Source organism: Pseudophryne corroboree, chromosome 1, assembly GCF_028390025.1.
Source record: "Pseudophryne corroboree isolate aPseCor3 chromosome 1, aPseCor3.hap2, whole genome shotgun sequence".
Classification (NCBI taxonomy): Eukaryota; Metazoa; Chordata; class Amphibia; order Anura; family Myobatrachidae; genus Pseudophryne; species Pseudophryne corroboree.
In genome coordinates, this window is record NC_086444.1 from 576,098,932 (window position 1) to 576,113,618 (window position 14,687).

At 43.2% G+C, this 14,687-nt stretch overlaps 1 protein-coding gene across 5 annotated transcripts in view; it reads left to right on the forward strand.

Annotated features, from left to right (window-relative positions):
- Positions 1-14,687, forward strand: part of LOC134899886 (prostaglandin reductase 1-like) — a 105,883-nt gene that overhangs the window by 60,875 nt on the left and 30,321 nt on the right. For all 5 annotated transcript variants that reach the window (XM_063914208.1, XM_063914206.1, XM_063914205.1 and 2 more), the window contains 2 exons: positions 10,119-10,286; positions 10,824-10,941. In XM_063914208.1, the coding sequence (XP_063770278.1) occupies positions 10,119-10,286; positions 10,824-10,941 (286 nt within the window). The remainder of the gene's footprint in view (positions 1-10,118; positions 10,287-10,823; positions 10,942-14,687) is intronic.

The window sequence follows — 14,687 nt, forward strand, 5'->3', positions numbered from 1 at the left end:
AGTTACTGTGCAACATGGTTTTGCCTATTAGTATGCTTTTTTGGTTTGCTAACAAACCTGGATTAGGCCTGCAATCCTCTGTTTTTTGTTGTCTAACGTGTAAGGAGCTCGCTTTTGATAAGATAGTTTAGGACAGGGATAGACTGGGGCTCTAATTTGGCTCCGACATTCCTCTGTGCACAAAAAAGAACATGGCCACACACAACAAGGGCGTGGCCATGCATCATGAGGCGAGTCATGGGAAACAGGGGTCTGGCCACATAGCCTACTCCGTCTTTCTGCATGCTGCCAAGCAGAGCACTGGGAGGAGGAGCTGCTCAGTCAGACATTTGAGCCAGACTGGCCCATGAGGCCATTTTCCCTTGTGGAATTTGTCAGAAATGCCAGGATGCCATTCCAGCCCTGGTTTAGATTCAGCTCATATTCCCCATCCATTAGAGGCTGTGTATGAAATATTCATTATTGCTATTGGCTGTTTAATATACATTTCTCTTTCATTAACTCTAGGGGACACAGCTACCTCGGAGTGTAAAGGAGCATTCTCATAGTTGCCTACCCTCCCTCATTCTGCGAGACTCCCTAGCAATCTCCCTGATTTTACCTTGCCCCCATTATGCAGCTGTTACATTCTTGGGGGGAAAATCAGAGATACATACATTCAAATGTGATCATCTGTGCCATTTCCCTGTCTTTTGGCTAAGATCAAGTGTAGTACCTGTTCGAGGGAAACACTTGGTGGAGTACCTGTTCTTACACTAGGAGCGTGAGAGGTTCCTAGTGTGGAATGGAGAAACACCTTGTGGAGTACCATGCCGAGGTGTGGCAATGCCTCTGGTCGAGAGTGGAGAAAAACTGGGCTTAGTATGCGTTGCCTATTTAGGGGTTGAAATAGGACCCCTTACGTGGAGTGGGAATGCCCTGTCTAGTATCTACTCTTGTACTGGGGGTTGACCCTGGCACAGAGTGGGTATGAAGCTTGGTCTGGCTCAGAGGTCAGGAGCAGCCTGAAGCTCGAGGTGATATGTGCCCCTGGTGCTGGAAGAGCCAGGGGTGCCTGAACCTGAACTGGTGTTGGATGTCCACCTTTGCACTAGTATGGCACTTTGCACTTTCACTTCCCCAACTTCTGCTGCACTTTTTTTCTTTGCCCTGGCCTTTTGGCTAGGGCAGGGATACTTTTTTATTACACCCCCGGCCTTCTGGCTGGGGCTTATTTATTTATGCACGTGTTTTGCACTATTGCACTACACAGCACTTATTTATGTTTTTCTGTAAGTCACGTCACGTTTCTTTGTTCGGGGTTTAGGTGAGACCCTTATGGGCCACCCTCTCCCCTAGTTGCCGAGGCCTTCTCCTTTTGGGGAGGACCAGAGGCTGTATCGATTCCCAGGGGGAAGCTTCGGCCAACCTTGGGGATACTCGAGGGTCCATCTGCGTTTCGGCAAGGGGGGACCCACAGTCCCTTTTTCCCCTCAGTAGGCCTTTTGGCTCTGAGAGGTAGGGGAGTAACGGGGCCTGTCTCCTTTTGGAGAGGGTCCAAGAACCTATGCCCCCAGCACGTTTGGCACAGACACTGGGTGATGAAGCCACACACCTCGGGCTTCAAGTAAAAAAAAAAAAAAATGTCCCTGTATTTGTTATAAGGCACAATGATCCCTATAGCTACATTCATTTTAAATAAGGTTTCTCGTGACCACTTACAGTATATGGAACCTCTTGTAAAACTCAATACGCAAACAAATCCTGAAAAATATCAGTGTTTCATCTTCAACAAGTAGATCTTACTAAAGGCCAGTACTCACCGGCAGATGTGGGGAGAGATGTGTGCTGCAGCACACATCTCTCCCCAACTCAGCACAGCGCGATGTGTGCTGAGCGTGCGGGGGGGGGGGGGGGTGCGCTGTCTAGCACCTAGCAATCTAGCACCAGCGATACGCATCGCTATCGCTGTGAGGGGTACACACGGAGTGATCACTGCTTAAAATTAGTGATGTGCACCGGAAATTTTTCGGGTTTTGGTTTTGGATTCGGTTCCGCGCCGTGTTTTGGATTCGGACGCGTTTTGGCAAAACCTCCCTGAAATTTTTTTGTCGGATTCGGGTGTGTTTTGGATTCGGGTGTTTTTTTTACAAAAAAAACTCAAAAACAGCTTAAATCATAGAATTTGGGGGTAATTTTGATCCCATAGTATTATTAACCTCAATAACCATAATTTCCACTCATTTCCAGTCTATTCTGAACACCTCACACCTCACAATACTATTTTTAGTCCTAAAATTTGCACCGAGGTCGCTGGATGGCTAAGCTAAGCGACGCAAGTGGCCGACACAAACACCTGGCCCATCTAGGAGTGGCACTGCAGTGTCAGACATGATGGCAGATTTATAAAATAGTCCCCAAACAGCACATGATGCAAAGAAAAAAAGAGGTGCAATGAGGTAGCTGTGTGACTAAGCTAAGCGACGCAAGTGGCCGACACAAACACCTGGCCCATCTAGGAGTGGCACTGCAGTTTTCTAGCGAGAGGATGAGTGCTTCCATCCTCATGTGAATCTGAACCACTAGCCATGAACATAGGCCAGGGCCTCAGCCGTTCCTTGCCACTCCGTGTCGTAAATGGCATATTGGCAAGTTTACGCTTCTCATCAGACGCTTTAAATTTTGATTTTTGGGTCATTTTACTGAACCTTTGTAGTATACTTGATGACACAGAGGTAGAGCAGTGGACTACTGTACCGTACTGCTATATATATATATATATATATATATATATATATATATATATATATACTGGTGGTCAGCAAAATTCTGCACTGTCCTCCTACTATATACTGAGCACAACTAAAATGCAGCACAGGTATGGATGCATAGTATACTTGACGACACAGCGGTAGAGCAGTGGACTACTGTACCGTACTGCTATATATATATACTGGTGGTCACAGCAAAATTCTGCACTGTCCTCCTACTATATACTACAATGCAGCACAGATATGGAGCGTTTTTCAGGCAGAGAACGTATAATACTGGTGGTCACTGGTCAGCAAAACTCTGCACTGTCCTCCTACTATATAATACTGCTGGTCCCCAGTCCCCACAAAAAAGCAATTAGCACACTGAGCACAGATATTTGCAGCACACTGAGCACAGATATTTGCAGCACACTGAGCACAGATATTTGCAGCACACTGAACACAGAAACTGAGAGAACGCAGCCACGTCCTCTCGCTATCATCTCCAAAGCACTAGTGAAAATGGCGGCGACGCGCGGTTCCTTATATAGAATACGAAACTCGCGATAATCCGACAGCGGGATGATGACGTTCGGGCACGCTTGGGTTAACCAAGCAAGGCGGGAAGATCCAAGGCTGCCTCGGAACCGTGTAAAATGGGTGAAGTTTGGGGGGGTTGGGATCCCGAGGAACCGAACCCGCTCATCACTACTTAAAATCTAAGCAAAATAGTCAGATTGCTTTGATTTTAAGCAGCGATCGCTCGTGAGTACCCCCCTTAACTTTGGGGCTCATTTACATTTTAATGTAAGTCACATTCACGCCTCTCAGATGTAGCAGTACATTACCGCACTGATAGGTGTTACTTTCACACACTCCCTTTAAAATGCTTTTTCAGAAGCAGGCAAGTGTGAGCATCCTAGGAGAAGGAACACATCTTCAAACTCAAAATTTTTGTGGGGGTGGTTTCTCCTTTCTACATCCCTCCAACTTGGTACTGTATGTGCCTTTCACTGACGGTTTTTAATTTGCACCCAGGTGGGCAACATCACATCTTCTATGGCTTCTCTGCAGCTAATTTACATTGAGATTGATTTTTTTTCGTCTTCATTTTAAGTTAATAAATGTAGATTTTTGTAGGTGTATTTACAGCGTGTTCTCTAAAAGCTCCAGTACTGGAGGCAGCAAGAGGCCATACTGAATGCTTTGTTAGCAGTGACTGCATTCACAAGCTGCTGGCATAGAGATCTGGTTCTCCTTGCTTTATATTTCAAAGACTGCTACCTTTACCATGTGCCACCGCTGGTCTAACCCCACCACTGGAATTGTGGACCACTTGCCAGCAGGAGCAGCTATTATGCAGCCCCATATATCTCACTGGGCGGGATGTACTAAAGAAAAAAATGTGGTAAAAATCCTGTATTCAGGGCGCAGATTGCAAAGGACAGCTCTTACCAGGAGAGCTGTCCTTTGCGGTACTAATCGCATATCTTAGTACATATGTGATTATGAAGAAAAAAGTTTTTTTACAAAGGTGTAAAAAGAAAGCAACTACTGTACGTGCCTGTTCTGGGGCACACTTTATAAATTCATTGATTAAAATATAACATTTATTATGATCATTAAAACGACCAGGTGTTTTGCGACAAACACTGGACTAATTCTAAAAATAATTAATTAATCTGGTAAACAATTGCTGTCTATTTCGGCAAAAATATCTTGTTTGGTATCCGGAAATGGTTGTATTCCCTCAATTCATATGCAAATTATATATATATATATATATATATATATATATATACTGCTCAAAAAAATAAAGGGAACACTAAAACAACACATCCTAGATCTGAATGAATGAATGAAATATTCTTATTAAATACTTTGTTCTTTACACAGTTGAATGTGCTGACAACAAAATCACACAAAAATGATCAATGGAAATCAAATTCTATTAACCCATGGAGGTCTGGATTTGGAGTCACACAAAATTAAAGTGGAAAAACACACTACAGGCTGATCCAAATTTGATGTAATGTTCTTAAAACAAGTCAAAATGAGGCTCAGTAGTGTGTGTGGCCTACACGTGCCTGTATGACCTCCCTACAATGCCTGGGCATGCTCCTGATGAGGTGGCAGATGGTCTCCTGAGGGATCTCCTCCCAGACCTGGACTAAAGCATCCGCCAACTCCTGGACAGTCTGTGGTGCAACGTGGCGTTGGTGGATGGAGCGAGACATGATGTCCCAGATGTGCTCAATTGGATTCAGGTCTGGGGAATGGGCGGGCCAGTCCATAGCATCAATGCCTTCGTCTTGCAGGAACTGCTGACACACTCCAGCCACATGAGGTCTAGCATTGTCTTGCATTAGGAGGAACCCAGGGCCAACCGCACCAGCATATGGTCTCACAAGTGGTCTGAGGATCTCATCTCGGTACCTAATGGCAGTCAGGCTACCTCTGGCGAGCACATGGAGGGCTGTGCGGCCCCCAAAAGAAATGCCACCCCACACCATTACTGACCCACTGCCAAACCGGTCATGCTGGAGGATGTTGCAACTGGAAAATAGGGAAGAAATTGGAAAACTGCGCTAGTCGTATCCACAGCCCCCTTCTAGCTGGTTGCTGCTGATGACACTATGTGGGATTACCACCGGATCCCACTTGTGGCGTAATCAGAATAATAAATGAGTGTCTTAGCGCATACCTAGCATAAGTATAAATTATAACCTTATAGTTGTTCAGTAATGTCCACAATGAAACAAGGTTGAAAATATGTATAAATTTTATTTATAGTAATAAAAATTCATATAATATGTATCAAACAAAAGGAATGTGTTAAAAAAGTGTGTATTAGGTTTATAAAAACGGATTATAATTAATAGCTCATATATTTGGAATTGATAAAAAAGTATATATTTCCTAGTACCGGTACACTAGACTGACAAAATGACATGAACACATATACACAGGATGTTGCAGGCAGCAGAACGTTCTCCTTGGCGTCTCCAGACTCTGTTACGTCTGTCACATGTGCTCAGTGAGAACCTGCTTTCATCTGTGAAGAGCACAGGGCGCCAGTGGCGAATTTGCCAATCTTGGTGTTCTCTGGCAAATGCCAAACGTCCTGCACAGTGTTGGGCTGTAAGCACAACTCCCACCTGTGGATGTCGGGCCCTCATACCACCCTCATGGAGTCTGTTTCTGATCGTTTGAGTAGACACATGCACATTTGTGGCTTGCTGGAGGTCATTTTGCAGGGCTCTGGCAGTGCTCCTCCTGTTCCTCCTTGCACAAAGGCGGAGGTAGCGGTCCTGCTGCTGGGTTGTTGCCCTCCTATGGCCTCCTCCACGTCTCCTGATGTACTGGCCTGTGTCCTGGTAGCGCCTCCATGCTCTGGACACTACGCTGACAGACACTGCAAGCCTTCTTGCCACAGCTCGCATTGATGTGCCATCCTGCCATACCTGAGCCACTTGTGTGGGTTGTAGGGAGGCCATACAGGCACGTAGAGGCCACACACACTACTGAGCCTCATTTTGACTTGTTTTAAGGACATTACATCAAAGTTGGATCAGCCTGTAGTGTGTTTTTCCACTTTAATTTTGAGTGTGACTCCAAATCCAGACCTCCATGGGTTAATAAATTTGAGTTCCATTGATAATTTTTGTGTGATTTTGTTGCCAGCACATTCAACTATGTAAAGAACAAAGCACTTAATAAGAACATTTCATTCATTTAGATCAAGGATGTGTAATTTTAGTGTTCCCTTTATTTTTTTGAGCAGTGTATATAGGCACCTGGGCCGTTTACTCTCTCAGATAGAGTGCCGGACTATACACTGCAATATATATATATATATATATATATTATAGAGAGAGAGAGAATGAGCGCTCTCCTCACAACCTACTAACATGAAACAGCCAATTTGTTAGATACAAAATAATGTTGGAGTTTATATGTTCTCCCTTTTTATAGGTTTTTGCCTCAAAATTCGGCTTTTAAGACAGGATCTGTGATAACACTTTGTTCTCAGCTCGACGAAGTGTTATGGCTGTTTCCTCAGTGCCATGGCCAGCGGGACAGGAAGCCAGAGCTTACCTGTCCGTGCGAGATGGCCATTCCCTCGGCGGCACTGCGGCTGGCGGAACCAGATGGCTGGTGTGCAGCTGGCAGGCGGCATTGGGGCAGGGTGCAGACTAAGACTCCGAACGGCTGTGTACTGGCAGCACTGGGCTCAGGGTGCCGCTATCTTGGTCCTAACCATGTGACTCCGCAGGACCAATCAGTGACATGCTGCTGCTAATCCTTCTGCAGCCAATCACAGGTTAGGACAGGATATTTCTTGGAGCATTCTGGGGCATCTAATGTCAGTGCAACGTCTTCTGCAGCCTGTTTGCATGTTAGTTATCTGACTCCCAGTTTCCAGAGTTTGCCTCTTGTTCCTGGTTCCAGTTTATTTAACTAATGCCATCTCAAGAGTCTCTACCCGTTTGGTCCTTACGCCCCTGGTCCAAGTACGGCTCTGTGTAAGTCCAACTGCCAGCGCCGATCCGCCATAGTCGCCTCGGTCACTGTTTAGCCCGCGAGCGTCGGCACAGCCACAGATCACTGCATACCGTTTCCTATGTCTCCTCTGTAGTCGTCAGTTCGGACCCTAGGTTTCGGCATCCTCTTTCTTTCGTCATTATCTTTATCTTCGTGCGAAGGAACTTTATTCAGCCAGCCCGCTTCATCCCGGGGAGATAGCCTTCCAATCAGAACTAATCACTGAGACACCAAATCCAGCCACCACCTCGGTGCTAACTAAAGACTCAGTCCAACCAACCCGCTTCCATCCCGGAGAGTCCGCCATCCAACCTGAACCCAGTTCGGAGTCACCAGCCCCAACTAGTATCCTTCTAACACTCAGAAGTTTACTGCTAGAGGTTTAAGTCCAGGCAACAACCTAAGTACCAGTTTACGTGTCGTGCACTAAGGGAACAACGAGGGCTTTTATTGGCAGAAGACCAGCTCTAGGGGTCTCACACAAATAGTGCTAGCCTTTCTTAACAGATGGATTCCATATCCGATCTAGAGATATGCGCTGACATCCGTGTTTTGGTTTTGGTTCTAATTTGTCGTCAGGTTTTGGATCTGTATTTTTTCAAAAAATTCTAAAAACAGCTATCAATATATTATTCCTACAGTATTATTAACCTCAATAACATTAATTTTCAGTCATTTCCAGTCAATTTTGACCACCTCACAGTTCACAGTATTGTTGGATTAGCATATCTCTAATCCGATCACTGGGTAAAAGGTATAATCCACAGGTGGCAATATTTTAGAACCTCTACCTAAACATTTCTTTGCAACTCTAGTCCTCAGAATCTATTAAGACATCAAGATCTTGTTGCGGCAATTCATGCTTTACTTTACTCAGGGGCTTTAGTGCTAGGTAAAAAAGAAAAAAAGAAAGAATTGGGCTTCTACTCCAATCTTTTTTTGGTTCAGTTCCAGCCCATTCTAAATGTAAAAAGCTCCCAATCTTCTCTTGCACATGGCAAGATTCAATATGAAGTCTCCACGCTCAGTCATAAACAAAGCTGAAAAAGGAGAAGTTCTAGCAACATTGGACATCAGTGATGCATATCTTCATGTCCAAATCTGGGAAGCAGCATTTGACCTGGGAAATGCACATTTTCAGTTTCAAAGAATTTCTTTTAGATTGGCTACAACACCCATTCACAAAATCATGGTGATTGTGGCAGGATTGTTGTTCCATACCTTAGCGACCTTCTCATAATAGGTCAATTTAAAATCACTTCTCAGATGTCATGTGCAATAGGTGATACTCTACAGAACCACGGTTGGATCATAAATTTTCAAAAATCCAATTCTATCACAAACAATAATATTTCTAGGCCTGTTATTCGATACAGCTTGCCACAAAGTATTTTTGTCAGACTGGAAGAAAACATATCCCTTCTATTGTCTCTGGACAGCGGGCCTGAGCCAGAGGTGGACGCAGTTGTGACTGCGACATTTTCCACAGATGCTAATGTGTCTTTATGCTAATGCCAAGGTTGATGGTTGTACTACTGAGACCACAGTGCAGATCCCAATGGCCGTGGGGCTAATCCACTGATGGACGTGCAAAAATGTGTGTTGGTAACTAGTGATGGAATCAGTGCAATGTTGCAGACAATACAGTATAGTCAGCCATAAACATAGTAAAATAGTGGAAAGTAGAGATGGCACAGTGTATTGAACCATAAGTCGTACCTAAATAATATACATTAAATGCATCAATTTACCATGGTGTAAATTTACCATTCAGGAGCTACTTTATATATCTCAAGCAATAAACATAAAAATGAATGAGCATATAGAAATTTTATAAGTGAATAAAATTGTGAGAGCATAGATCGTAATGTAATCAGTCACAAGGAGCGTGTCTGCAGGTTCACATATGAAAAACTTTAAAAGAACAAAACAACTCTAAATGTATATAGAGTAAATGGTAGTTCATTAAAAAAAACAATTGTTAGGAACCAAGGGGGCCCTACGATGGCATGGGAACTCCAACTAGGAGGGAGTCTCTCCAGACTGATTAAGTTACCAGATCTGATGTGGGGAATAGGATCTTTCCTGGACGATCATTTGTGGCACAATGAGAAAAATCCAGATGACTGTAGCCTGTGCAGACCAGTGTGTGGGAGGTGGGTGTCATGATGGAATACCGGAAATCCTCTAGTGTTAGGTGTCGGCAGTTATTGTGGATGATAATCATGCTAAGACATGTTGCCAGGAGTATGTATCGGCAGGGAACCTGGACCCTTTAGCTGCCGTGTCACTACAGGTTGAGTATCTCTTATCCAAAATTCAAAATCACACATTTTTGGTTCCCCCTACTGAGATAATGACACATGTATATGTATATTATATTATATTATATATCTATATAATATATTTATATATACACATAATATATAATATATATGTCATTATCTCAGTAGGGGACCCAAAAATGTGGGATTTTGGATTTTGGATAAGGGATACTCAACCTGTATATCCAAAATAAGTGAGGAGAGAGGAATCAAATTTCACAGGTGTACCACAAAAGGTGAATCAGCCTCTGTATATCCCTGGAAAATGCATTAAGGTTGATTCACCTTTTTGGGTACACCTGAGAAATTTGATGCATATTAAAATTATGGTTTATACAGTATGGCACTGATTAAAATGAACAACATACATTTTCAAAACCTTTTATCTGTAATAGATTGTACAGGTCCATTAGTCATGAGGATAATTTTGCTTCAGTCTGAGCTCATTGTGCATTGTTTTATTTTGAGTGACTTCTTCAGTATGCATTTTACATTTCTCTCATTTTGCCTTCCTTAGGGTAATAGAAAGCAAAAATGCTGCCTTCCCAGTGGGAGGATATTTAGTTACAAATTGTGGCTGGAAAACACACTTCATATCAGATGGTCAAGGAGCACACCTATTACCTCCCATCTGGCCTGAATCTCTGCCCAAATCTCTGGCAGTTGGAGCTGTAGGCATGCCCGGGTAAGTCACATAGACTAGAAGAAACAGGATATACACGAGAATAAATTATAATAAAATACTTTGTTGACCTGTATTAATGTAGAGTTTTTATATTAAGATGTTACAGCCAACCATTTTACTTGAATGAAAAAAAACATTTAAAGCAACAGGTACGTGCAGTTATGAATCTCCAATAAAAAGATATTGGTAACAGGACAAGTGTGGCTCCATGAGGATTGACATGTCCATAAATAATCCAATCAAAATACTTCATCAATTTCAGCCATACCAAAAAAAGCAAGCAAATGGCTGCTGGTCTTGCTCCTATGTCCAAACATATCCTATTATTACATGCTATGGATCAAGTGACCGAATTGTCCTGAGGGTGGTCAATATGAGAAAAAAAATGACCCTGTTAAATCAAGATTATTATGAGCGTGATGTGTTGTCTCCTTTAGACAGATGTTTTTGAGGAAAATAGCATTCTGTGAAATACTGTAATTGATGTTGTAGTGATTGCATGTGTTTTTTACATAACATTGTTAATTTAATCATCAGTTTAACGGCATACTTTGGCTTATTGGAAATCTGCAATCCTAAAGAAGGAGAAGTGGTTCTTGTTAACGGTGCAGCTGGTGCAGTTGGATCAGTGGTTGGACAAATCGCAAAGATCAAAGTACGTAAACTTCAGCAAGCTTATTACGGCGATATCTAATTAGCTGCAGTAATTCACTGTGGCTAATTGACACCCACACTGGGGATATCCAATTGTCCTTAAAGTGCAGCCACTGGGTGCACTTATTGGGGATCCCTTTTCACCTGCAGGCGGAAAAAAATCACTGATAACCAGCCCCCTTTTTTGTGAAAACACATACTGTAGGTCCGGGAACTTATCCTGGATCCTAAGTGGGGTATACAATTAGCTCCGATCATTTCAGAGCTAATGAATTCGCTCCACTGACTATTCAATTAGGGCCATTTTGAAGGCATTTTCGCCGAAAAAACACGTGGATTCATCCCTGCTGCATTTTTCGCCTAGGCGAACATCTGGCCCTGCTATCGCATAGGGCGAATCGACATTCGCCCTAAAAATATCAAAAAGAACTGTTTTTTTTTGCCTAGGTGAAAAAAACTGAGCTAATTGCATACCCCCATCTGTTTTTGCCTGAAAATAGAATTTTTGGGAGGCAAGAAAAGGGGTAATAATTGGATATGGAGAAAAAAAATCTGCAATGAAATTCAGTTTTTCATACCCAAATAATTTTCGGGGCTGATTGGATGCCCCCTTGAAGTGAAATAAAAAAAAACACCTCAGGTGCTGATTGAATATTATGAAATAATAATTAAATCTGTATATACATTATACCAGTGACATGCAGTGAGGTAAATGGCTCAGGAGGCACTGGCTAGTACCAAAGCCAGATTTACATTATACATTATACATTATACACAGGTGCAGCTGTATATATATACTGCTGGAAATTTGGTAAGTTTTGATCAGAGATGTGCAGAAAAGATAGGCAGGACAGGCACTGCCTCACCTGCCATAGACTTTTTACTCCAGAGCTTTGACTATAAAAGTGATTAGAATAATACAAAGAAGATCTTTCAAACATATTCTTTGTATTTTTCATATAATTTTTATAGTCAAAACTCTGTTGTATACGTTAGTGTGACAGGAAAGGCTCTGACTCATCTCACCGCACGTCACTGAATTATACCATGCACCACCCTGACCCAAACTGCTCTGACTGGGCAGCTAATCACACATAATAAAATATTATCACAGTGCTGCAGTCCGAGACATTCACTATTCATGGAATACAACGTTGTTTATTTAAATGCTATTTTGCAAATTATAACCATTTTTTTTTCTTTAAAATGTAATTCAGCAGAGTACGGTAATTACCTTAGCAATATCAACAAATAAGCAGCCTGATGTAGATATTACTGTATATTATTGTATTCATAAGATTGAAAACAGTGTACAGTAGGCAATTTTCTTTAATATTGAACTTATAAATGCTGATAAGGCCACACATATGCAGGTTCTCAACACCTATGCTTGTTTTATAATAACTAAAACGTGAAACAGACTTAATATGGAATCAGTGGTGGCTCCTACCTCTTTGAAGGAGAGGGGCTAAAGCTGGCTGCGCTGCCCAGATCAGAGGAGAGCCTTGACCAGCCTGGTCCCAGCAACTGTGCTATGGATATGGCAGATGCCGGTACCACTGCATGCGCTTAACCGATGGTGGGGACTGCGCATGTGCAAAACTTTGCCTTTTATGGACTGCATTTTCCTGAAGGGCAAGGAATGGCTTCCCAAAGGAAGCACACTCTCTGCTAATCTCAGCCTGTACTGCCAGTCCCAGAGGGAGGAAACAACTACTCCCAATGGGACTGCCTGTCCTGCGGGAGACTGGCAGGTAGCATTTCCAATAGGAAGTCACTGTCAGTCACAGTGAAGCCAGTGCAGTCACAAACTGCATCTGGCTCATTGAGGTGGCGAATCCACTACTGAATGGGATATATATTAATTGAATTATATAGTTATTCGAAGAAAAGCCTGCGTGCAAATGAAACGGTATCCAATTGGAAACGCAATGTGCAGGAAAATTATACTTATCAGTATGATAAACAGCAGTACGATTGCCGTAATTGGGGTGTAATCGCCTGCAAAAAGCAGAAAGTGCAAGACTTTTTGTGAAAGTTCTTGCATTTATTAAAACGGCAATCGGTTACAAAGCAAAAACAACCTGGTTTTGCCATCTAAATAATTGGCACTTTAAAAAAATGCAGATGCGTTTGCACAGAGTCTCGCACTTCCTGCTCCTCGCAGGCTATTACAGTATATCCCCCCTAAGGATCAGTGTACCTACGGAATCCATTTCACTTGAGATGGTAATTGTCGACTTGTGTTATCCAGCCTTAGACTGTCTGGTTGTGTCTGCATGCCAGAAGCCACAATAGAATCTAGCTGGCAATTGTTTGCTGATCGAATCATTCTGAAATGCTCTTAAGCTGCACAAAGATTCACCTGTATTCAGACAAATACTGCTGTAATTACACAGACCTCCATGTTAAGGCTGTGAATCAGGCTCCTAATCTATCTGAGATCTGCCAAGGTCAGGCACAAAAGATGCAAATCGGAATGTTGCTGCTATAATACTATTTTAGGGGATTATTCAGAGATAGATGCAGATCGCTGAACACACAGTGCAAGACCGCCCCACATGTGTAGGCCTCCTCCCTAATCTGCGGACGCATCAAATTAAGGTTGACACCTGGCAACGCAGCCGCTGTCAGGCGGTCTCCCGCCATTTTTTTAATCCGCTGCATGTGACGTCAGGCAGCAACCATGAAAAAGCTCCGAGCACACCCCCCGTTCGGTCCGCCATTGTCAATCACATTGCGGCCGCATCCTTCCGATATTGGCAAACTGAGCTGCGGGACGCAACAGTGGCTGACTGTGACTGAGACCCTTAAGGCCAGTACTCACTAGTGATGAGCACCGGAAATTTTTCGGGTTTTGTGTTTTGGTTTTGGGTTCGGTTCCGCGGCTGTGTTTTGGGTTCGAACGCGTTTTGGCAAAACCTCACCGAATTTTTTTTGTCGGATTCGGGTGTGTTTTGGATTCGGGTGTTTTTTTCAAAAAACCCTAAAAAACAGCTTAAATCATAGAATTTGGGGGTCATTTTGATCCCAAAGTATTATTAACCTCAATAACCATAATTTCCACTCATTTTCAGTCTATTCTGAACACCTCACACCTCACAATATTATTTTTAGTCCTAAAATTTGCACCGAGGTCGCTGGATGGCTAAGCTAAGCGACCCAAGTGGCCGACACAAACACCTGGCCCATCTAGGAGTGGCACTGCAGTGTCACGCAGGATGGCCCTTCCAAAAAACACTCCCCAAACAGCACATGACGCAAAGAAAAAAAGAGGCGCAATGAGGTAGCTGTGTGAGTAAGCTAAGTGACCCTAGTGGCCTACACAAACACCTGGCCCATCTAGGAGTGGCACTGCAGTGTCACGCAGGATGGCCCTTCCAAAAAACAGCCCCCAAACAGCACATGACGCAAAGAAAAATGAAAGAAAAAAGAGGTGCAAGATGGAATTGTCCTTGGGCCCTCCCACCCACCCTTATGTTGTATAAACAGGACATGCACACTTTAACCAACCCATCATTTCAGTGACAGGGTCTGCCACACGACTGTGACTGAAATGACGGGTTGGTTTGGACCCCCACCAAAAAAGAAGCAATTAATCTCTCCTTGCACAAACTGGCTCTACAGAGGCAAGATGTCCACCTCATCATCATCCTCCGATATATCACCGTGTACATCCTCCTCCTCACAGATTATCAATTCGTCCCCACTGGAATCCACCATCTCAGCTCCCTGTGTACTACTTTG